This window comes from Rhynchophorus ferrugineus, unplaced genomic scaffold (assembly GCF_030347505.1).
Source record: "Rhynchophorus ferrugineus isolate W39M unplaced genomic scaffold, kcgeb_rfMv2 rfM11, whole genome shotgun sequence".
NCBI lineage: Eukaryota > Metazoa > Arthropoda > Insecta > Coleoptera > Curculionidae > Rhynchophorus > Rhynchophorus ferrugineus.
The window spans coordinates 33,024,571-33,049,093 of NW_027472590.1; the positions used below are offsets into that span (position 1 = coordinate 33,024,571).

The following is a 24,523-nucleotide window of genomic DNA, read 5'->3' on the forward strand; positions in this document are numbered from 1 at the left end:
ATAGTAGTAGGTTTTTACGAAATAAATTAAATTTTAGAGATTTGTTTTTACTTCTACCGTAGAGCCGAGATGACGTAGATGCTAAAGTAGAAATTAATCTACTGCAACTAAATATAAATTATGCATTGATTGGAATTAGGTGACGAAGAGAATTGAATAATGTTCACGATGATACACTTGTCGTGTATTGACAAGTACAGTGAAACGGTGTATTTATATATCCGGCTGTGACATGTGAACTATTTAGAATTAAGGGTTTTGGCGGTATCATTTGTGCAATAGATTCAAAAGGTCGCCACTTCTTTTCGTTAAAAACCCAACTGGTGTCATTAATATGACATTCGATTCCGTACAGATAATCAAATTGGATATAGAAAAAGAAAGACAAGTTGGCGTTGGATTGCCAGTTGTTACGCAATTGCTCGGAACATTCCTTAATATTATTCAGTGATGTTAAGGCAAAAACATCGCAGTATAGGTTGTAACACTACCAAAGAAGGTTTGAAATTGTACCCCTAGCCATGAACAGTCTGTAGGATTAGGAAATGTTATTGCTTATTACACTAACCAAAAACTATCCATGTAATTTTATTTATGTCAAGAGTTATTTTCATTATTTATTTTACTAAGCCTTCTAGATAAATTAAATAAAAATAATTAATAAAATATATTTTATTTAACGTTTTACACAAATATTATTTAAAATAACGCAATTAAAAATATATAAATGTATGTTCCAAACAATTAATTGATTGATTTGATACTGGAAATAATTCTAAGTCTTAATAAATCAGCCCTAAGTTTCACACTGGTTTAGTGATAATTAACATACCATTACATTTTTTTTATTTTATAATTTGTTCAATACATTAAACAAAATGTAATTTGTTTCACACTAAGAATATATAGTCCCTTTTTAATTCACCTAATATTTAAAATCAACCATTCATTCTTCAACTAATACCCCAATTTTTGCCATTTAATTATATTATGTTGACCACATATGAAAATAATTTCCTTGCCAAAATGGCAAATATTCACCTAAAGGATTACATATCAACCTAATTAAAGGCACATTATTACTTAATGCATTCAAAAATGCATTAATCTTGTTTTTACTGTGTTTTTCATAAACAGGAGAACGAATAAGATATAGTACCAAAAGGACAATCCTTTTTGATAATTGGAGCTTTTGTGATTTTGTTAAACTGCTTACAGACATGTTTTGAGTCGATTTATATAATTGTAAACTGAAAAAACAGGATTATAGCTGTAAATAAACTAATATAAATACGCTACTGACCTGCTAACATCTAATGCAAGTGATAGCATCCAGGGCTTCCATGATTTTGGTCCATACATTCCGTATGATATTAGGTGCAAAATTGGTTTTGCAATATAAATATACTCAGCAATAAGCTGTCTTGTCATAATTAATTGCTGTACTTTCTTATCTTCTATATGATGAATTATTTCAGGTTCTAATGGTTTCCAGGTTCTTAGGCCTAATGGTGGTGATGACTCAATTTTCCTGATAATACGGCCTGAATGCTTCAATGTGAAAGAAGTTGCTGCTGATTCACTACTTTCTAAATTTAAAAGATTTTTGTTGTTTGAATTTCCATCAGTTTGTAGTTTTGCTCTATCTAATTGTGGTATCGGTGGATTTTCTATTATTCTCTCTTTGTGCACATGTATAAGAACACACCTTGCAATACATCTAGGAAAGTATTAAATATTATATTATGAATAAGTGTATAGTGTAATATATTTACTTAAAAACTTGTATCACCACCACTATAAACCATTTTCCAGTTTTTCCCCATAATTTCTGAACTGATAATTCGCAAAATACCTCTGAATATTCAACAACTGTTAACCATAGTTTGATCTTCTCTACTACCGAGTCACCCTCACCAAATGATCTTCTAATAATACAATCATTGAACAAAACAAGTAACTTTGATAAACAGTAAATTAACTCGGACAGAACATGTGAGTTGTGTATTCGTCCTAAAAAACAACTTAATGGTTCTTAATCTTGTATTTCACTATCATTATACGCAATATACCTGCTAGAAAATACGATAACCACTTTGCACTAGATTCATAGTCCCCTGCCAGTTGAGGGTTCTTTTTTACCCAAGATTTATATGAATTATATAAGTCAGGTAAAGATAACAATAAAGCACTCATAGTAACTGATGACCAATTAACTGACAATCACAAATTCAAATGTTTTAAACAAGTTTTTATTGATGCCGACCTTTAATACAGTATAAGAATTTGACAAGCTCTTCAAATTGACAAATAATAATAAACGTATTTGTAGGTTATACCTTTTCATTTTTGGAATTTATGAATATTTTTATATTAATATTACAATTTAGTATTAGAAATTCAACTATATGTTTAAAAAAAAAATATTTTAATAAATAACATAGTTAACCTTAAAGTTGACGTCACATAATGTATTTATTCCAATGAAAATCTCATTAATTAAATATACCACTTATAAAACAAAAGAGAAGTTTAAAAAACGATATATTTTATATCATTTATTAGCTACCATATTACAATACTGTTACATAAAATACATGGGTGATTTAGATGGAAAAATCGAGTTTATTAACAAATGGTGAAGATAACGATAAGACAAATATATTTGAAAAGCATAACTTTATTACCTAAATTAATACTCTAACAAAATATGTTTAAAATAAGAAAAAAATTAGTTAGTACGAAGTTGGTAGTCACCATTCTGTGTGATGTACCTAACCCAGGGAAGGGCTTGATATCCACTCTTTTCGATGATCTTTAAATAACGGACTTGAATGCCTGACGTAGTAAAATAAGGGATTTCAAATTTCACCTGAATTGGAGGTTTGCCTTCAGTGTCTTCACATTCAACACTAGGAAGACCAAAGTGGGCCCTCATTAAGTATTCTTTACCTGGAAATAACAGATTATTAAATACCCTACTTCAAGGTAAGAATAAACTTAAATATACCTCCTGGAAATGATTTAATGGTCCACGTTATTGCATTTTGTTCTGGGGCATACTTGACACTACCAATGGTTGTTTTAAATTTTGGGGAGTCGGCATCATGGGGTACTGGAATGACTATTTCCACATTATTAGCAGTGGATCTTCTTTTAAATTGAGACTTTGCTTTTATCATGTATTCAACACGACTATGAGCATGTCTCTCTATAACAGATTCAATCCAAATCAAAGGTTTGACATGAGTGTTTAATCTATATGACATCAATTCAAATTCACCATCAGGTGGTATGAACGATATTGTCCTGTCAATTTCAAAGCGTGAAAGTCTTACACACTGATGAAACTTAACATCTTCCAATTCCACAGACTTTGATTTACCACGCCCTGTACTTTCAAATAACACTTTATCATTGAGGCCTAGTCTTAGCTCAGGCATTCCAGATAGATACACTCGCATTTTTATTGCACCAACAATTTCACTTCTCAATACATTTCCATTTGCATTGGCCAAAAGATTAACTGATTCTATAACATCAAGGAATACTTCATTTTTTCTGTACTTAATACCCTCAGATCTCCAAGATACTGCATTAGTTACAGCGACGGGAATACGTGGTTGAATCTCCAATTTGTGACCCTCCTGTGTTATATACTCTTGCAATATTTTACTGTCAGTGGTTTGTGGATATCCAAAGTCCAACAGTTCATCCAATAATTCATAAATAACAACAAAATTATCTCTAATACTCTCCTCTTCGAGTTCTTTAAAATATTCAGTCATTACTTGAACTATCTTATGAAGAAATACAAATACAAGGGCGATATTTGCATTTTTCTTTGTGGTACTCACAATGTATAAGTTATTGGTTTTAATATATGCAAATGTACATTCGGTAGTTTGTAGAATTGGAGTTAGCAAGCCCTCTTCTTCCTTTTCCATTAACAAGGGCATGAATTTTTCTATAACACCCAAATCTATGTCGCCACGGTAATTTCTGGATATCAAGACTTTCCCCTTGATGTCCAGAATATAAATGGCAGACGAAGACATTATGTTGATGTTTTTGTCAACTGTATTACTGAAATTTCGAACAAAAATTTACATGTTTCAAATACATTAAATCGAAGAATATTAAATACAAGTTTATCTTACACGTCAGCCTGTCAATAACGTCAAAATTATAAACATATGTTTTATGTCATTTTTCTAACATATGATTAACATATATGATTTATATAATATGAAGTAATATTGATAGTAGAGCAGCAAAAAAGTGACACTGTTATTATTTTATAGGAATAACCAAAATGCTAAACAGTATAGGCATTTTTCTATGAGTACAGGTATCGATATTTATTCGAAACATTCATATCGACGTTGATATTACATATAGGATACGATTTTTAAATTTAATATATTTAGCATAATCTAACTTAATCATCTCACATTTTTAAATAAATACCAATCAAAGGCTAATAAAAGTAATAATAATATGAAGTCGATAACGATTTAGAACTTTTAAATATTTATCTGGCAAAGAAAAGGATCAAATTGGTTTAAATTGGTATCAAATATTTGTTTTTGAGATGAAGTGAAATAGTGACAATTAAAACAATTTTTTGTTAGATTTTTCTTCGATCGAATATTACGATTTGGTTTAGATGTTGGTTCATTGGTTTAGTTTTATATTAAATTAGAATTTTCTGAAGCTAAAGTTGCAGTTAAAGTAATAAAATCAGTATTACCAAATTAAAAAGTAGAAAATTGACCAGTAACAAGAAAGTTCAATTTGATAAAAACAACTTGGATGTCTCAAAAGTATTTGATGTAAAGATTTTTAATCACAATGGTATCTTAATTTGTTGATGTGAAAAACTAGTGGTTTTACACGCATTCGATATTGAAATGGAATATACCGATAGATTAATAGATATTTTAAATAGTTTAGGATTTCAAATTTACTCTGCTATTAAATTGTTTTAATTTGAAACACTGTTGAATGATAGCACTGTGGTGAAGGCCTCGGGCTACGCCGATAATGCTTGTCGCATCGATATTATCAATTAAAATAATGTAAAAATGGCTGGCAAATGTACTTGTTTACTTTCATCTAAGAGTGTAGCTATATCGATATTTAGTATAAAATTATAAATGCCAGATGTTTCATATAAAACGTAATATTATCATAAAAATGTTATAAATTTACTAGAACATTTTACTAATTAAAATAATGAATAGTAAATTTATCTCAGGAGGTAATTAGCAAATTGTAAAGCAAACATCTCATATCACAAATTAACAACGACAAATGCAAAAATAATAATTAGTGAAATAGTATTAAATTTTCTATGATTTTATGACGTGACTATTTAATAATTATATATTTAGCCTTGAATTCATTGCGCAATAATGATAGCAAGTAATGTATAATTTTTCCGATTTTCTGATGATTATTTCGGATGATTATACTGTTCTTGTTATAAGTTACAGATTTTTTTATAACATAATACTACAAAATATTGAATTCACTTGGTTTTGTTCTTTTTCATTACCATAAAATAGTAGTTATTTGCTGCTTTATTATTATTTTTTTTATTTACGTGTTTGCTTTTACTTAATTTTATTTAAATTTATTCTAAACCCACGTAAAATATTGAAGTTATCTAGAAGCTAATATAATAAGTTACCCTTCATTCTAGAGTTCCTATTCTTATTTGTGGCTTTGGCAGCACCAAGTGTTGTTTGACTCCCTGTGGCGTTTTTAGCGGTAACTTGGAATTGTTGAGCATAATATAGTAGTGACAATTCGATCGTAGTCGATGCTCGCTCCAGGACGAATTTCAAGAAACCCGGAAAACTGGATGTTATGCCAGAAAATATTGATGCTCTACTAGGTGACCTTATAAGGTAAGATAGTCATATGAAATACCGTGAAATTAGATATTCTTGGGCAATGTTAAAAAGTATGTTCAAAAGCTGTATAAGATCAAAGCCCTTGAAAAATCATGGAATGTACGAAATGTGAAAAATAATTGAATAAAAAATATATTTCGGGAAGAACAGGTGACTTGTTAAACAGCGATTCAAATCAATACTGGGAACTCAAATCCATCAGAGAATAAAACAAACCCTTCTTCTGTAACTAGGGGATGGGGTCCTTGTCGATGGTAAGTCTTTGATTTGAGTGCTATCAAATACTATTACTTTAATTTTTTCAGAATTAACTTACAAGCTTCTGATTGATTTTATTCGATTAAATCAATTATGCTATTTCCTTTCTAATACACGACTTTGTATAAAGCAAAATAATAAGTGGCGACATCTGTCTTCCATAACATTTTATTAAAATTATACACTAAAATTGAAGTAAAAACAAATATAACCTAAGATGCCCTGCAAAATTTTAGACTAAAGAATATTCATTTGTCATTGTTGATGTTTACGTATGTGTATGTGTTCACTATGTTTCGCAACACATGTCAAAACTAACCATTTAAATGGCTATTAATATTCTATATATTGTAAAAATCAAGTCTTAAATTGCCATTTGCTAATTAAATTATCTAAGCGAAAACCGTTTAAGAACAAAGTTAATCTCTTATATCATCTGGCCAATGCCGAAAAGTCAAATCGCAGATATTTTAAAATAATTCTACAGGTACGAAATAAAACGTTTCTAAATTACGGATACGGCGCTCTTTCTATAAACTGTGTTATGGGTTTTTCGCCTAATAGCTATTGGCTCTTATAATGGTTTCAAATAACCCCACCATTACCGTTTATCAAATCAGTTTATTATCCTTGTTGACTTGGCCAATTATAGGTTTGCCGATAGTCTGCGTACTTAAAAAATAAAATCGCTATTATCAGAACAGCTATCTATCATAAAACCGTCTGAAGAAATCTAGTTGCGGACGTACCGCCGAGTGGGCTGTGAGTGTGTGAGCGCTTGAAATATTTTTTGTTTTCGTTGTTTTAATTCGTGCGGGGAATCTGTATAAATGAGAAATTGCACGTTAAATGCGGAAAGTTATCACCAGCCACAATTATGGATTATGGCCGCTTCTATGAAGAGTTTGAAAAACAGTGGAATAATATTCTGCAGAAATATGTTGAGGGATTTTCGTTCTATAGTAGAGACAGACAACTGTCGTTTGAAGAGGCCGTGAAACACATCTTTAGTTCCGGTAAAGTAATATTATTTATTTAATATCATTATTATATCAATCAATTTTACCTTTTTTTGGATGAAAACTTTATTGGTTCGTAACAATCTACGATAATTTCTATATTCAATATATTATGCATTTGGCATGGATTATTTAGGAGAAATAAATTTTAAAAACAAAACGGGTTTAACGGAATGAAATTTTGATAAGCACTAACAATAGTGGCATAATCTTGACGTCTGATAGCATTCTTATCAATTATTTTATTATTTATTAACGCTACAGCTAGAATAATTGTCTAGTTGTTATAAGAAAACATAAATTTATGAATTAATGTTTTCATTCGATAAGTTTTAGGTTTGACACATGGATAGCACCACTGTTTACACATGATTTTGCATGCTATTTATTTTTAAACTATACCTTTCGGAATATCCAGCCACTTTACCGGTTTTCAAATATATTTTACGAGGAAAAATAGTGTTGTCTCATTACGAATGAATACAAATACAATGAGTATAAAGCAGTACAAATTATATTCTAACTGTACACATTGAACAAATTTTCTGATTTCAGATATTTAATGTTAGTAGATGCTTACATATAATCTGATCATTTTTATCACCATCATCATATATATTAGTCAAAATCATTTCCGTTTCTTTCGCAGAGATCCAATCCTCGACCGATTGCTGCACTTCTTCACTATTTCGAAATCGCGTGACAAACAATCCATGCTGCATAGATATGAAAAAGTGGTAATAAGAAGGCACTAAGAGGATACATTTACGAATATTACCATTAATATTAATAATTCCTTTCAATTAAATCTTAACAGTTTGTAATACATTTCCCGTTACTGATCTCTCCACATGCACAACAAGACTATGAACATTCCGCTTCGATTTCGATGTGGATGATATGGTGATGTGAACTCATAATTTAAATTGCATTATTGCGATTTTATTTATCCTCGATTTATCCTCTATTAGTTTTTATCCTCGATTCAGCTTGGGTGAAATATATGTGTTTCTTGGTCGGTTTTCCTACGATTCCGATTTAATTGAGTGATTCCAATTTATTGTGAAATGATTTATATTTATTTCAGAGAATCATCTTCTTTTTATTAATTGGTTGGATAATTGTGATGTCATATGATCACGGTGTGATCGATGTCATATTATTTGGCTACTCAGATCATAAATGTTTACAAATAATTTTGGCATCAGCTTTTATAAAGCTTCTTAGTGTTGTTGATAAATATTATCGATCGACTGCTCTACTACGGGCTGGCGAGTAACCCACTTAGAAACCTTATTACTGGCGTGTCTCGAATGCTTTTCATTTCAATGATTTTATATAATTTTTTTATAAAATTATTATAATTGGTCAAAAATTCATCTAAATTATATAAGAAAACTAAAGAAAAGGATACTGGCAACGACAATACATAAAGAGGGAGGCAAAAATGAGTGAAAAGACGAATTACTCTGCTGTACACAGCCGTTAATTTCTATGAATAATAGAAAACGGACTAAAGTCAGCCATAGGTAAGGCACTTAAAAAGGCATCTGGCAAAGCAAGAAAAGACAATATTATATTATGAGTTATATAGGAACAAGGCGGAATGGGTGATAAAACGGTAAGAGTGATATAACCATGAGAGTCAAATATAAATACTGTAATTGCAAACAATACAAAGTCAAGAACCTTCAGAAATCAAGGAGGCTCAAGGAAGGCTAGCTTTTTTGTAACATTTTTGGATGAAATAGTTTGGAATCAGGAACGGAAAGAAGAGCTCAAGACGGCTAGGGACGAAGGTATCAAGGACATATGTAGTACATGTAGTACAATTGTTAACATTCATACTTCGTATTCTCACTGATAGCTTTTCTCTAATAAAAATATACCTAAGAAATCTATTTAATTGACCCAAATGAATGAGGTGATGTTAACAAGGCTCTAAATTGTTATCTGACGTTTTTCAATTACAAAATCCTTGAGATACTTAATGTTTTCGTCGATAGGTACAGAAGGACGATCATTGTGCTCCACCTCTCCAAATTATACTAAGGTACTGTGGATAGAGCATTATGCATTTTTTAAAACAATATTTAAGGAAATCTATTTGCTTAATTTTCAATAATATTAAAAGTAGAAAAACAGTCAAAGTTAAATTAATACCAATCCAGAGATAAAAAATCTATTTTGGAAATTTCTGGGCGGCTTAAATTTAAAATTATTATTAGTTTTTAATAACAGGAAATAATATGGTAGGAAATAATAGTTTTACACAACATTACATCGAAAAAACATCTTAAAACTAATCTATAATAAAATTATAATATTAATTCACAGTTCTTTGTGAAACTTAGATAAAAGGTCACGGGGTGGTTATTGAAGGATATCTATTAAATGTTTGCAGCATTACAAGTGGTTTATATAAACAAACAAAAAAGATTGCTTGGAAATTATGAAATTCGTTCTGATAGTAACGAATTTTTGTTGGTTGTTTCAATTTTATTCACTTTCTACCGGCGCTTCTTTCAATATTTATTTTATGACCCGAATTCCAATCAAGGATCCACAGGTTTCTCGAGATGAATGTATAATTTAACATTGGCTACAGGTATTGTGTATTTATACAATATTTTTTCGGATGTTATATTAATATCTCCAAGAAATCGAGTTTAAGCGTCCTAATGCTAACAGCAACAAATAAAATTAACGTGGATTTTAAATATTTAATTTGTAATATTATTTATATTCTATGCAAAAATTGTAACTTGACTAAAAATAGAAATGCAGTAACGTCAAAGACATTGTAAAACGTTTAAAAAAATTTGCGAGTAGTTAATTTGTTTTACGTTATTATATAGGAGTTTTCAATAAATACACCGTAACAGATTTTTATTCAAAATGTTATGTTGATGTATAGGCAGTGATGCATTCTAAAGTAAATTCTAGTAGTTCTTATTACGGGTCATTTTTTGGGTTCCGCAAAATGTTAAATACATGCCCTTACAGTAAAAAATTCATTTTGCTTGCAGTGTTGTTGATTTCTGGTATTTTATGATTTATGATAGTTATATTTTTCATTTTGTATTGTTATAATATTAAGTGACTTGTATTTTTATTAGCGATGTCTATCGGTGAAAATATGAAATGTGAACAATTGCTAAATAATCTAACTTAACTGTTTAATTGGACGATTTTGACATTCCTCTATATTAAATAACGATTTTCTATTCAGTATGATTGAGTTGTTCAGCATATATATACGCTAATCATGCTCATTTACTGTGTGATTTGAAGGGTTCTGTTTCCAAAGCGCATAAAACATTATTACCTGCTATTATCTCATATCTCAATTGTAGGTTTTGAATTTTAACGTTTTCTGTGGCATATTGAGATTTGCTATGATGAGAAAAGGATCCGCTGCGACATATCGCGATGCATATCGATACTGAAGCACCATGCCCATAAAGTTTGGCGCATATGGTGGGATCAGTAAGGTGTAGTATATGACGAGCTGATAAAATTTAAAATGTTACTGCAGATATCTACTGACTTCAAGTAAAATGCTCGAACGACGTTTTATTGCAAAAATAGCAATAGCGAGTAATAGACACAAGGTGCACAACTCTTGCATGTTAACGCTCGACTTGAATGGGAAGTTCTGTTCATTCAGTATACTCACCAAATATAGCGCCTTCTGATCAACATTTGTTCAGATCGACGCCGCATGGCTTGTCTAGCACATGGTTTCGAAATGTTAACTACGTTTGAAAATAGACGGATGATTGGATCGCTGGCAAACAATCATCGTTCTTTCGACACGGTACCGCCAAACATTTGCAAGTATTGTGTACAAAAAATACTCGTTATTCTGAACAATTTTCGAAGCAATGCAAATGTTTTTCATCAATTCCTAGGTCCTCCACAAGTCCTTTGTAATCTGGAACTCTTCCCCAAATTTATAAACTGTTACAGAAGCATCAAAATTCGTTCATATTAAACCATCTCAATATTAAAATTACTAATATTATGTTTATAAACTGTTTTTTATTTAATTATAGAAGGGCTAGGATAAAACTGCTTGTGATAAAAGCGTGTGCGATAAACCACTTGTACAATTTAAAATGGTAGTACGACTTAAAATAAAAAAAATATTTCAAGATTATTATCTAAGCTTGTAAGTTTCCGAAAATGTGAGATAAAATTTATAATATACTTGTGGAATTAAAAGTTATAACATGTAATAATGAATTAAAAGTTTTAGATTAGGTCGTGATAATATTATTATTACTTTGATATTATTTAATTAACAGGATTTGATGACAATTTAATAACGGATTAACAGGTTAACAATATAGCAGTACTTCCTTCAAAACTTCAAAAAAAAAATGCGAAAATATATCTGATAAGTATAATTTTTAGCTTGAACTTATAATCTATTGAAACTGAAGTATATACTAAGTATAAAAGCATCTCTTCCTTTACAGACATAAATATAACCAGTTCTATATTTACATTTTCAAACTGTAGTGCTAATGATAAATGAGTATATTATTTATTAAAAAGAACTAAAAATTAAATGAATATTACTACTCAAGAAAATATGTTTTTACAAAATAAGGCTTGTTATTGCGATAAAACTGATAATTAATTTCAAAATAGAATAAAATAAAACGTATATGATAATAATAGTTCAACATACTTTAATGAAGTGAACTGAATAGGCAAATTTATTTAGTTTTATTTATGTTCAAAATTTAATTTAAACGAAATAGTTACTCGTATATTGTTGATAACATTAAGATTTATCTTAAAAGTGTATATTTTGATAGGGAGCATAATTAATTTGTTTAATAATTTTGAAGCCTTCTCAGAGAAACTAGTATTATTAACTATTTTATTAAAATTGTTGTACATCATAACCTACGATTTTTCCACATTATTTTAAGCAGTGCGCATTACGTTGATAAAAAAGATGATTGCTGAATCAATTAAACTTTTTCAAAATTTTCTGCGATTCAATCATCGATCCGTATTCATACTTTGAATAAGCGTTAACCAGAAAGCACTATGTCTGGTAAGTAGGACGGCGGATGTGGACAGAACTTCTCATTTGAGTTCTACTTTACAACTTTTGCAATGGGTGACCGTGCGTTGTCACGTAAGAAGATGACTGTGTCCGTTACTCGCTATTGCAACAATTAATCATTCCATTTAATCAATATAACTTCGATAAACTGTGCTAATAGTTTCATTCGGGTTTGGCAGCTCGTAATATTACTACACCTTGCGAATTCCAATGTATCCACAGCAAGCCTTTATGGCTATGAATATTCTGCTTCAATGTGGATGTAGATAGCTCTCTTGACTAACCTAATACATCAAACAAAGTATTGCCATGTTGCCAGAAAGGTAGGAAAATGTTCTAGAAAATGATTTTGATTCCAATGTGTTGTAGCAAATTTTCTCAATAAAGGCCTTTTTAAAGTGAAAAAATTCATCTAAGTTTTCTTATGTAGTTAGTATTATTTATTGTATATTGTTAGTGCAAGAATTTTCAAAAGCATAAAAAAAATTCATCTGAAGGTGACTGTTAACAAGCATAGCAGCTGAATTTAACAAAGGTCGCATATTCCTCGAAGATGACCTGTGTTAAGGACGACTGGAAATAGGAAACTATCGAAAAAGAAACATTCCAGATGATATCAGTGAAGATGGGTGAGATAGCTGAAGCTGTAGAGATTTCAGAAGAAATGCCGCCAAAAATATTGCACAAACAATTAGAGATGCAAAAGTTTACTTTACTGTTTAAGTTACTGCATACTTAGCGATTAAGATTTTCTTGTTTTCAGCCTTTACTGAAGACAAATAAAAATATTTCTTGTTTTAGATCAGTACGAGTCCGATATCAATAACGAAGACAAGGAACTCTGTGAAAGATGCATGCTGGAGATTGTTACTCTTATGGCCACCAACCAAATACACCCAACGTCGGACAAACTCTGGTTTCTCCTGAATACGATAAAATATATGTCACGTGATGAGACTTGTTTTATTAATTTGAATATGAATGGCATCTTAAACAACGTCTTCTATTTGACGCAACCGACGCATAGTGACGCTGACAAATTATTTAAATTGACCTTTTCCGAGTGGTTTTGCTCCAGTCTGACACATCAGACTGGGGTGCAATGGATCGTTAACTCCCAGTATTGGCTGAACGAATATCACTTGATTCTACAACATCAAGAAGATTCGGAAATATTAAATGTAGGGTGAGTATTTCTTGAAATATATCAGCAGTGAATGTGGAGTGAAAATATAATTTACGATTTTAACGTGTTTTTATGTAAAAATATAATTTTAATGTAATGTAATGTAAAATGTAAAAATATAAGTGTTACTAATAAAGCAATAACTATTCGACAGGATTTAGCGCTATTCATCAAGATACTCTTCTTCAAAAGATAAACTTGTTAGTACTACTCTTGTTGATACAGATTTTATAGAACGATGTGTCTGTTCAAAATATGCATGCTCGGCTACTGTGCGTTCCGGTCTCTATAAAATAATCTAATGCGTACATGTATTCCCTTATATTCACATTACATGCCTTTACATGAGTTTGACTTTGAAAAACATAAAACGCCTGTTTTTCTCCAACTCCAATTTAAAACACAATTAAAGACTAGTTAATTATAACTTTTACGGTTATTACAAGAATTGTATTGATTACTTTTTCATAGCCTAATATTTGAAGTACTGGCTGGCGTCACCAATTAACATTAGCGATATTTAATTATTATTAAATAGCTACTAATATATAAAAACCTATATAAGTTAATATGTTTAATGGCTCGGTATTAGGTTGGCTGCTAAGTATTTAACTAAACCTTCTGTAAACGGTATTTTGAAATACTGGTTATTGTTATATTTGTTTTATTTCAGTTTGCTATGAGTGATATTTACTAGTACAAGATGTACCCGGCATAGCACGGAAACGAAAAGGTTTTGGACTTTATTATCAGCTGCTGAATTAAAATAAAATGAATAACCATACAAATTAGCTGGAGTTTTAAAGATACAATTGATACTTTCCAATATTCTGCATTTTTATTTTATAGGAAATTCTTTTTTTACTGTCTGAAGTAACAGTATATGTTGTAGTTTTTTTTCGAAAATATTTACTGTAATAGCCAATCAGTTGCTGTTTTGGGTTCTGCTTTGGAAGGCAGTGTCGAAAAAATGAATGCCTATAAAAGTTGATGTTAAAGCAGCATGCTTCCACTAATATTTATTCAAGTAACAGTCTATGGAATGTTCTAGTTAGTGTGATACTGTTTTCTATACAAAACTACGTCTAAGTAGTAACTACAATTAATATTTTAACTAAAGAGGGGACCTAGTGAAAAATTGCACACCTGCTAAAAATATCAGACGATAGTCAAGCAGTAACATCATATCAGGAAGCAGCAATGGCTGTAAAGTAGAATAATCATTACTTACTCGTTCACTCTGAAATCATGTATTTGGATATCAGCTTTCGAAAAAAGATATTTTGTCAAGTTAATATTAAATGAAAGCAGTGAGAAAATTTTTAAGGATGTGATTTTAAATCCAAAATAAAATGTTGTAAATTAAACAAACACGACTAAGTTAATATAAAACTACAATGTTTTATTTGTCATTATATATGTTTCTAAGCAATCCTTCCTCTAAAGGAGTAAACATTTACAATGAACAATATAAGCAGTATTAATATCCACATGTTATCTCATGAGCTTTGATGATAATGAAGGTACTCAAACACAAAAAATGTTTTACCATTCGGAGACTTTGTTAAAATATAATTATTTTAATTCACAATGAACATGTTACCGAAAGAAAAAAGTAGTCTAGGGTCTCTTCTCTAACTATGCTTAATTTTTAATTTAAATCTCATTGAACATATGCGAGATAATCGAAAACATAATATATTGATGCTCTAAGCTACTATAATCAATACCATAATAAATACTATAATTAATGCATTGCTTACAAATAGCTTGCGGTGGTAGCATTACCTAAAACCTATGTTTTATATTAGCCAAGAAATAATGTTAAATGGCCATTTTTTTTTTGAATTAAATATTGTAACAAAAATATATTCTGTATCGCTTCATACGAGTTTTATTTCCTCTTTTCTTATTGTTGTTAGTTTAATTACTGTCACTTTTATTATGCTTCGTTAATATTTTAAAGTTCGCGTTTGAGGAAAATACATGAGAGTATATGTTATATTATAAAATTGTTTTAACGTTTTTTTTTAATTTCATTACATTTTCATTTATTTCAGTTATGATAATTTAACAAAATTACTGGAAAAGATTGCCTCAATCGATTACAAACTATTTCAACAAATCATACAAACGATGACGAAACCTTTAACAGAAACCTCATTAAAGATGGAGAGGCATGCGAAGACGATATTATCATCTGGCCAAGTGAGTGGATTAAAAGCCACTATGAAATGCCTGTTGGAGATACTGGAACGATTGTTGAAAAACTATAGTAAATATGTGTTGAACGAATTGATCAATTGTAAGGTAGGACCTTTTTTTTAATGAAATTAAAATTGTTAGGTGCTTGCATCTATTTCAATTCACAACACATTTATTGAGAATGGTCTAATATATATTAATGAAAATATTTTTCATGTCAAAAGAACATTGTTGGTTTGGCAGCGATTCAATCATCGATCTATTTTCGCACTTCTTTGGAATTTTGAAACTATAGCCAAGTTATTTTGTATTGATCCGAACAGCTGGTACTCAGAATCTGGTAATCTGGTGTATACGCAAGGCGTGGCCGAACTTCGAGTTCGAGTACTCATTCGAGCTGTAACAGTCTTTCTTCACAACTCTTAAAACATATGGCCGAGCAGTGGCATGTTTGATTAATGTAAGAGTGAAGCGTTTGCTAGTCGCTATTGGTGGACTTTTTATAGCAATACGTCATTCAATTTTTTTAATTTACATCGGTAGATGTCTGCAGTTTTAGAAGTTACTAATACACTAGAGCTCATTGATCCCGCCAGTATGTAGTAATACTTTACGGTCATTAATATTCCGTTTCAGTGTAGATGTAGATGGTTCCTTTGGTCTAACCCGTTATTTTTCCCACAATTTTCATCGCTAATTACAATTCGCCACAGAAAAATTTCCGTCTTTCCCTGTTAAGCTATGAAGCAGTGATGTTGGGACAGTTCGAAATCACATTTCAGTCTAGGTAATTTCTTTCCTTTTAGATCTTTCACATCACATGTAAATGTTTAGTAACGGTTCGAACTGTGTTTTGCCATGGACAACAAATTAAATCATTGAAATCAAAATCAATAATAGAGATATGACATAGCAGCATCATTATATATATTATATATAAATATTATATATATAAATATAAATATATATATATATATATATATATATATATATATATATATATATATATATATATATATATATATATATATAAATATTGATGGACTTCGGCAAAATATTTCAGATTAAACAAAAAATGAAATGAATGTCAAAAATGCAATTTTGAGTGTTCCAAGACAATATTATAGTAAAAGTTAGGTTGTTGAACAGTTTTTAAACAGAACAGTTCAAATTGGTACTTCGAATCTTTATCAATCGCTGACCAAGATACACGCAAGCACCTAACAGTATCTAATTTTTGTGTAGATTGCATTTTGTATTCTGTTTTAGATAGGTATTATTAGTGATAAAATTGCTAGGAATGTTGAAGATGCTGGACTGGGCTTGATCTTGGAAAGGATATCGATCCTTCTCTCTTTTTTTAGCCTAACGGAAATTTTTGATGGTATCCATGTTATTAAGCAAGACCCACTGGTAGTAAGTGGGTTTTTTAATATCGTGGAATATTATATAAAAAAAGGTTAGACAAATATTTCAAATAGATATGTTGTAGTTATATTGGATTCATATGAAATTTGACCATTTTAATTTTTCAGGTGATTTGACGCAAGTATTGGAACTATATCATTACGGCATTAAGTATTCGAAAGATATCAGTAATAAGTTACCCAAATATGACATGAAGGGTAAACTGTTGGATATTGAGAGCGAAATTGTAACGTTGCAGCTGGAACCCGTTATATTGGTGTCGCAAAAAGTGAATAACTATTTTTATGCTCCACAAAACGACCAGTCCATCAGGATGTCACACCTGGCACATATTATTAAATCACTCAGCTTGGAGTCACTACAGATTGGTATGTATGGCTTAAGTGGGTGATACTTTTTCGGTGTGCGGATTTTTAGTCGTTTTTTTTTAATTTTTCGTTAGCGAACAGTAACAACATAGAAGTCTGAAGCTTTTAGTGTATAATTATTATCTCAACATTAAAAATATCTTAATAGTAAGTCAATATTTTGAGACTAAAATTTCTGAAAATAACCACGTCGAAATATATTTGCAGACAGTTTTTTGTCTATTGTTGGCTCCTCATTAAAAATGCACAGATTCTAATACTTTAAAAAAATCTATCGCAACAGAGTATTTTACAAGCCTTCTGTAAATCAGTTGCATGATGCGATCAATAGTTTGAAAGATAGAAAAATAACGTCATTTTCGTCATTTCCGAGAAAACTGGAAACTCCAACGAACTTATTGAACATCCTAGTATACCATACTTATTCAAATTCGAAGGTTCAGATATGGCGCCTTTTGATTATTACTTGTTTATATATAAAACCATCAAATCATGATCCTAAAATCGATATCATTTTATTGATACTAGTGTTATTATCACGAACATAGAAAATATTTCTATCACAGATTTTTTTATGTAAAAAAACTCTTTTTACAATTTTTCTGTAAATTTACGTAATTCTATATTATTCTCGTACATTTAGCGAAATATATATAAAAATTCATATTAAATGATTGAAGTGGGTTTTTGGATTTGAAGTGGTTATGTTTAACTATTTGGTAAACATTGTGCTAGGCAAATTATATATTTATCAATTATAAATAAGCGAAAACTCTATTTTAAATAACAGAAGCATTAATCATTTTGATAAACACAGATATGAATGGGGAGATGAAAAATAAAATGATGAATGGCGTTAAGAACAAGAAGACGTGACCGGCTTATTGAATGAATAATACGTGATCACAAAGTGATAATAGGAGAATGTAGAGTTTTGTTACTTTACAAAACGTAAATTATTTATTTGATTTGTGATTAGTAATCTTGCAAGTAAGAAGAAATACATCATCTTCACGAAAATAACGCTCGACGCTCCACTAGGGATTAATGAGCAATGATAGTATTGAAATAATGATAATATTTGATCCACGGAAACGTACTATTTTTATTATTTCAGATGATTTAATAACATTTCACTTTAACTGATCACCTTATATTATGTTGGCGACAATACTATATTAGTTTAAAATTTTGGAGGTCTTTGATAAGAAATTTATTAATCTATTAATTAATTAATATATTGGTTGGTTAGTTGAATAGTTGACTTGAAAAACAAGCGGAAAATATTGGACCATTTTTGTTACAAATCATATGTTTATTTTACGTTGTAATTAGATGTTAACGATAATAAAATACACATATATTTTTGAAGAGGCTCGTTTTTAGAAAAGGAAAAACACCTCTTGCAATATTGGCTCTGCTTCTAACTTGGGCCAGAATTGTAAAATGGTCTTATGAATTAGCGATTTCGTTGTAATTCACATTCCAAGTAATATTCGGCATGCTAATTACGTTGCCGATTGCCAAATTGCATTATCTCTTATAGATTCTGAGATATGGACTATCGACATCTTGCAATATTGGCTCTGCTTCTAACTTGGGCCAGAATTGTAAAATGGTCTTATGAATTAGCGATTTCGTTGTAATTCACAGGTTGATGAAGGTTGGAACTGAATTCCCATTATATATGGAAAATAACGTTGTTAAAATATTCGCAGTTGCTTTGGTGAATACGGATCGGTGTTGATTAACTTTTAACGGTTCAGTCGCATAGATCGAACTGAATTTTAGTGATGGATATATTATGTTAACTTTCACGGTCAGTTCGAGTCAAATTCCACATTCTTGATGGCCAGATCAAGTTGAGGCCAAAATATATTGATCGCTGTGATTCTGTAACACTTGCCGCTATATGGTGAAAGTACAGTATAATAATCTACCTGCCCAAAATCCACGCCAAACGGTAATTTTTTTAGGTTAGTTGTGACCTGCTGAGCCTGGTATGGGTGTGGGTTTGAAGTGATAAAAAAATATGTCTTATTGCTAAAAAGAAGCAAAATTTGGGCCCTAAAAAGACAATCATTTGATAATAAACTCTTATTATTTAAACGATTTTTTAACCATGTCATATAACAAACAACAGATGAAGATGTCGCCATATCACTTCAGTTACAGACTGCCAATATCGACCGATCCATTTCGAAAGTTATTTTACTATCGACTGCGCCAGTTATAAAATTTTGTCATATAATTATTATATTTCACGGAAGGCTTATTGGAACGACTGAACAAACAATACTGCCAGCTCAATCCTACTATAACAAAAACCAAATCTATACCTCTAGACATCTCACTCATCACATCATTCTGTCTATTTGTTTTGTTTTTTTGAACAACCAGGGCCGTATCAGTCATGCGATATAAAATATTTTTATAATTTTAAGGTTTTAAGGTAAAAGAACTGCTGTCAGATTTACCTGTCGAGGTTTACACTTTCTCATTGGAATCCATTATAAAATCCAAGGAACTATATTCGGATGATAATCTCGGTGGAATTTTCGAGAGTCTGATTTACTCGTTCGAAGATCTTTTAAATTTTCTTAAAGTTGCCAAAGAACCTCCCTTGTTTACCACAGCTCATGTGAATTATATCCACGCCCTATTCAAGGCCGTATTTACATACATTCATGATTTCTCACCTAGTTGGGGTGATCGAATTAAGGCCGTAGATTTACCACAAATGATGTTCGAGTTGTTATCGAATGCCGACTGGAGTGACAGGGTTAGTTAGTGCCTACTTAATAACTGTGTGCCTTGTTATTGGTGTTATTCTTATAGATCACCGTGGAAGCTTTAAGGCTGATGAAAATTGCCATTTCCAAACGTTTGTCTCCTTGTATGAGCTTGTTGATTGACATCCCAGATAGTATCAAAGATTTGGGTCCTCTCTTGTACCGAAAGTGTTTCAACAGCGAATGGGAAATAAGAAATGCTGTTTTGGAAGTGGTTTGTACAATTGCAAATAATGCCAATAAAAGTAAAATGAACATGTTATATATTAGGTGTGAATTAGTCCATTAAAATATTATGTTTGTAGGTTTCGCGTCATTTAAAGGAATTTTGGAAGCTTCATCTTTACCTAATTTGGTTTCAACTATGGCACTTAATGATGAAAGTCCTATGGTCAAAGCGACAGCTTTCAAGTGTTTACAGGAATTTGTTATAATGGACGATATCAAATACATGTTAAGGTCAAAGCATTTTATTGTAAGTATATTTTCGCATCTGTTACATGTAAAATATTATAGTATCTATTTTCTTGAATTCTACGATGAATTAATTCAAAACACGTTTTCAATCCCTTCCAAAAGCTTGGTGTAGACCTGCTAATGCAAGAACAATGTAAACCCTTCGAGGGATTATTCTAGAGTTGATATGTTTAGTTTTAATGGGTTAAAAGTAATAATTTTGGTATCATGACAACCTTTTGTACTTAAAAATTGTTCAAGAATAAACAGCTAGAAGACGTCTCAGAGATTGGGAAAATATTTATAATTTAAAGAAATATGTTACAAATATGTGTTTGTTGTCGGATCTGACTTATTTACCTATCTATGTATTAGCGATATATATTGGTGAAAGTACAAATGTAATATAATAGTCCAATCATAGAAAGCTCAAAATTGTGTTTTCCACATGATTACTTTAGTTATTTGATTTGATAATTTTTTTTTTGGTTGGAAGACTTTTAGGCATGTAGAGTATCTTATTCAAGTACTTGCAAAATATTTTGTCAATAAATTACTTTTTAGAGTGACAAAAATTAAGTTTACTATGAAATAGAGAGAATAAACTAATTATACTATAATATATTTATAATAATTTTAACGTTTTGTTACAGAATAAAGTTCTAGACATGGTCATGACTGAAAAAAACTTTCAGCTACAAAGCGAAATCATAATGTTCATTCAGAATGTATATGGCGATGAAAATCTTCCTACGGATATGGAACAAGTTATATACAAATGTTTGGAACACCAGGCCATATACAACAGGGATCCAGAAGTACGCAAAGCTGTCGTACAGTTTTGGATGAACGTCGCTCGAAAGATATTTACGAACCATGGTAACAGTTCTTATTCTTTGAAGATCTAACTTTCCAGTTAAATAGTTATATATAAACTATAATATTATATTCTATTAGGTGCTTGCATGTAATTCTGCCAATATAGTGATACCATGTGGAAAGAAAGATGTCACAAACGTCTGAAAATATTTTGTTCATTTGGTCAATTGTTAAGCTCTCTGATAGTTCTTATGGATAGTTAGAGAGTATTAGCTGGGTTTCGCGCAATAAGTTTTGTAATTAATGCAACTTTCAACTACTTAGTCCTCTAGTCTGTTTTTTCTCATTTACATCAAAATCATCACTTTTAAGTCGTTGAAACAGTTAGTTTAGGTTAGGTTACATTGATACTGCGAATTTTCATCAAAAGATCGTTGATCAGAATACATGTGAGCACTTAATAATACAGAATTTGTCGATTTCTATTATCTATTTTTTTTAATCAATTTATCAAATATAAACTTTCTTTTGAAATTATTTAATGTAGATAGTTAGTTTCTTTATTTTTGTTTCACGAAATATCCATTTTATTTCCTCGAACAAAATATTATTTCGTAATTAATTTCATAAAATAATTTATAGTACATATGTCTATTTTTTTAGGGTGTATTGACTGTAAATTTCCGCCGGTTTTATTTTCAAAGCGCATTGTGATGATGACGAAAAAAGAAATACGCATTAGGATATATAAGATTTTGACTGACCTTTGTCAGAATGGCTGTTTAAGGGTGTTCCAACATCTTTTTGACAATGTCGAGAAACACGAAGAAGTATGGAAAATAGTTCGACTGTTTTTCAAACGGATGCACTCGATATTTGTCAAATATGAGGTGGGTTGAGGAAATTAATAAATATAACTAAAGGGAAGTAAAATACATTGGCCTACTACTGTGACCAGTAAATACGACAAGTCCTTTAAAATACTGTAATGACCTTTAAAATTTGTTTTTCCAATTTTTTTCCTGTCCCGTTTAAAGTAATCCTTTGCGGCTTTCAAAATAGTTCTTCAATTCTATTTCTGGAATGGCCCTTAAAATATTCTCCCATTCGGTCTTAACCTTCTTAGTCGGCAGATATACCAGCTTATGTTTTTTGAGTTGATCCAGTGTTAGAAGTACTGTAAACCTACATCAGTTGAATAGGGCGATTGTGGAATGAGATAAGTTGAATTCTTCATGGAAACATCGTAAAGATAATGAATACTGCAGGAGAAGAGGTTTAGTAATAATGAAAATGAATTTTGAGAGTATTATTTTAAAATTCATAATAAACCACACGATTTTTACGTTTTATTGTTTTTTGATCACAGTAACATGGTATAGTATGTGGTATAGTGATTTTATTTATTAGGGCTACTAATTAATTACTGCCGTTTATAGACTGTACTTATCGTAACACTATAAGACTCTTCATACATGCCAACAGAGACAGACATTCATACAGTAATACTTACAGCCTCTAGACACATACGGCGTTTTTTTTACCGCTAACAGAAGCTATGTATCACTGTGATCGCATTTTTTTTCTATCGATAATTATTCTGGCGACAGAATGTGTTTACTTGTGAAATGACTTATTGTTTAGAATCATAAGATATCAGCAAAAACAGACAAGTTATTTCGTTAATACATATAATCATACACAATCTACTAGATAATAACTAAAAACGTCCCGATTGGTTGCTGGTTTATTGTCGACCCCTTTTTCGTGTCGGAGGGTTTTCCGTTTTCGGGTTGTCGACGTGCTCGTGCCTTTGAATACCGGTCCTTAACATATTTTCTGCATACACACACAAGTAATTGAAATAAATGAAGAAAAACTGTTAGAACATGACATCGTTACATGACGTCAAAGTAAATAAAAATCACCTATAGATAATTTTTTTAGATAACTGCTGATACGCTTTTAATAAGTCCCCAGTCACCCTCCAACCATCTTTTTTCTCAGAAAAATGCTGTTAGCTCTGACGAATTTATTCAAGAAATATTTGATGAAGCTGCTCTTACAATGCCCGATGATTTAAAAAACTTTTGTTCGGATGAGGTAAGTCCTGAAATGCTTTTGGTAGGTTAGGCTAATGATATACAATCAGAACACACAATTTTCTCAGGATCTACTATCCGTATTCGATAATCAGATGCTACATCAACCTCGAAGCAGTCTGGAACCGAAAAGCAAAGTATTGACGCCGTCAGAGTTTATTACGTTTGTGTATAATAAAATGGCTGACGGTGTGGAAGAAATAAATAACAATGCATGTAAAAATAGATCTTTAAATAATCATGATGTGTATAATATCATAGATTACTGAGTATTTAAGTTGTTTTTTATTAAATGTTGTTATTTTTAGTCTTGTTTCTTTAACTTTGGCCTAATATTTCAAATGATCAGGCGTTCGAATTTTCAAAATGGTACTTTTGGAAAGGTGGAAAGTTTAAACGATAAAAGTAAATATAATTATGATTACATGTAAAAAGTTTCAAGTTTCACCCTTTCAAACGACTTTGGCATAACTCGACCCTCGGTATTTACTATTACGGTAATAACATCTTATTTATAGTTCCATTCATCGTGTGATATATAACATTTGCAGGATGAAAAGGTAGTTAACATATCATTAGAAAATACTTAAAATCGATCAGTTAAGAAAGAATGTTGAAAAATTAGCTGATATCAAAACATGGAATACGCAATATCATCAAAATTATAATTTTCAAAGCTCATGCAATGGATAATAATTAAACAGAATGTTTAAGTATGCCAATTTGATAAGAATTTATTAAGAATGCATAGGTTCTGGTTCGAAGACAATTGATTCCAAAACTTGTTGGATCTCAGTTGCAATTTTTAAAGAACCTTCAGACAGCTTATCAGTCGATGAACTATGTTCAGACGTTTACATGCGATTGGAAAGAACTATTAGGC

At 30.7% G+C, this 24,523-nt stretch overlaps 3 protein-coding genes across 5 annotated transcripts; 1 reads left to right on the forward strand and 2 right to left on the reverse strand.

Annotated features, from left to right (window-relative positions):
- Positions 1-656: 656 nt before the first annotated feature.
- Positions 657-2,310, reverse strand: Pex16 (peroxisomal biogenesis factor 16). Its single transcript, XM_076417350.1, has 4 exons — positions 2,073-2,310; positions 1,776-2,013; positions 1,304-1,720; positions 657-1,250 (listed from the first exon to the last, which is right to left on the reverse strand). Exons 1-4 carry the CDS (start codon positions 2,194-2,196, stop codon positions 989-991), a joined length of 1,041 nt encoding a protein of 346 aa, XP_076273465.1. The 5' UTR covers positions 2,197-2,310; the 3' UTR covers positions 657-988.
- Positions 2,311-2,660: 350 nt separating this feature from the next.
- On the reverse strand, positions 2,661-4,177 carry AP-1mu (Adaptor Protein complex 1, mu subunit). The gene is made up of 2 exons (XM_076417349.1): positions 3,011-4,177; positions 2,661-2,952 (listed from the first exon to the last, which is right to left on the reverse strand). The coding sequence occupies exons 1-2, from the start codon at positions 4,056-4,058 to the stop codon at positions 2,732-2,734; spliced, it is 1,269 nt and encodes a 422-aa protein (XP_076273464.1). The 5' UTR covers positions 4,059-4,177; the 3' UTR covers positions 2,661-2,731.
- A 42-nt stretch (positions 4,178-4,219) lies between these two features.
- Positions 4,220-23,947, forward strand: LOC143204644 (integrator complex assembly factor Brat1). Of its 3 annotated transcripts, XM_076417340.1 has the most exons (14): positions 8,603-8,727; positions 8,793-8,826; positions 8,893-8,997; positions 13,086-13,470; positions 15,531-15,780; positions 16,945-17,134; positions 17,211-17,471; positions 19,916-20,253; positions 20,310-20,508; positions 20,569-20,738; positions 21,373-21,598; positions 22,202-22,428; positions 23,486-23,641; positions 23,709-23,947. In XM_076417340.1, the coding sequence occupies exons 2-14, from the start codon at positions 8,805-8,807 to the stop codon at positions 23,907-23,909; spliced, it is 2,730 nt and encodes a 909-aa protein (XP_076273455.1). In that variant the 5' UTR covers positions 8,603-8,727; positions 8,793-8,804; the 3' UTR covers positions 23,910-23,947. The 3 variants fall into 3 exon arrangements, with proteins under 3 accessions (XP_076273456.1, XP_076273454.1, XP_076273455.1); XM_076417341.1 differs by lacking the exons at positions 8,603-8,727; positions 8,793-8,826; positions 8,893-8,997 and adding exons at positions 4,220-4,351; positions 5,708-5,915; XM_076417339.1 differs by lacking the exons at positions 8,603-8,727; positions 8,793-8,826; positions 8,893-8,997 and adding an exon at positions 6,798-7,195.
- Positions 23,948-24,523: the final 576 nt, after the last annotated feature.

Coding starts and splice junctions, on each gene's coding strand:
- AP-1mu (XM_076417349.1), bottom strand. CDS start 4,058: ATGTCTTCGTCTGCCATTTATATTCTGGACATCAAGGGGAAAGTCTTG. Junction 2,953..3,010: donor CATTAAATCATTTCCAGGAG/GTATATTTAAGT, acceptor TGTTATTTCCAG/GTAAAGAATACTTAATGAGG.
- LOC143204644 (XM_076417339.1), top strand. CDS start 7,057: ATGGATTATGGCCGCTTCTATGAAGAGTTTGAAAAACAGTGGAATAAT. Junction 20,739..21,372: donor TAAGGTCAAAGCATTTTATT/GTAAGTATATTT, acceptor GTTTTGTTACAG/AATAAAGTTCTAGACATGGT. Junction 23,642..23,708: donor AAAACTTTTGTTCGGATGAG/GTAAGTCCTGAA, acceptor CAATTTTCTCAG/GATCTACTATCCGTATTCGA.
- Pex16 (XM_076417350.1), bottom strand. CDS start 2,196: ATGAGTGCTTTATTGTTATCTTTACCTGACTTATATAATTCATATAAA. Junction 2,014..2,072: donor GTTATCGTATTTTCTAGCAG/GTATATTGCGTA, acceptor GTTGTTTTTTAG/GACGAATACACAACTCACAT. Junction 1,251..1,303: donor CTTGCATTAGATGTTAGCAG/GTCAGTAGCGTA, acceptor CTGTTTTTTCAG/TTTACAATTATATAAATCGA.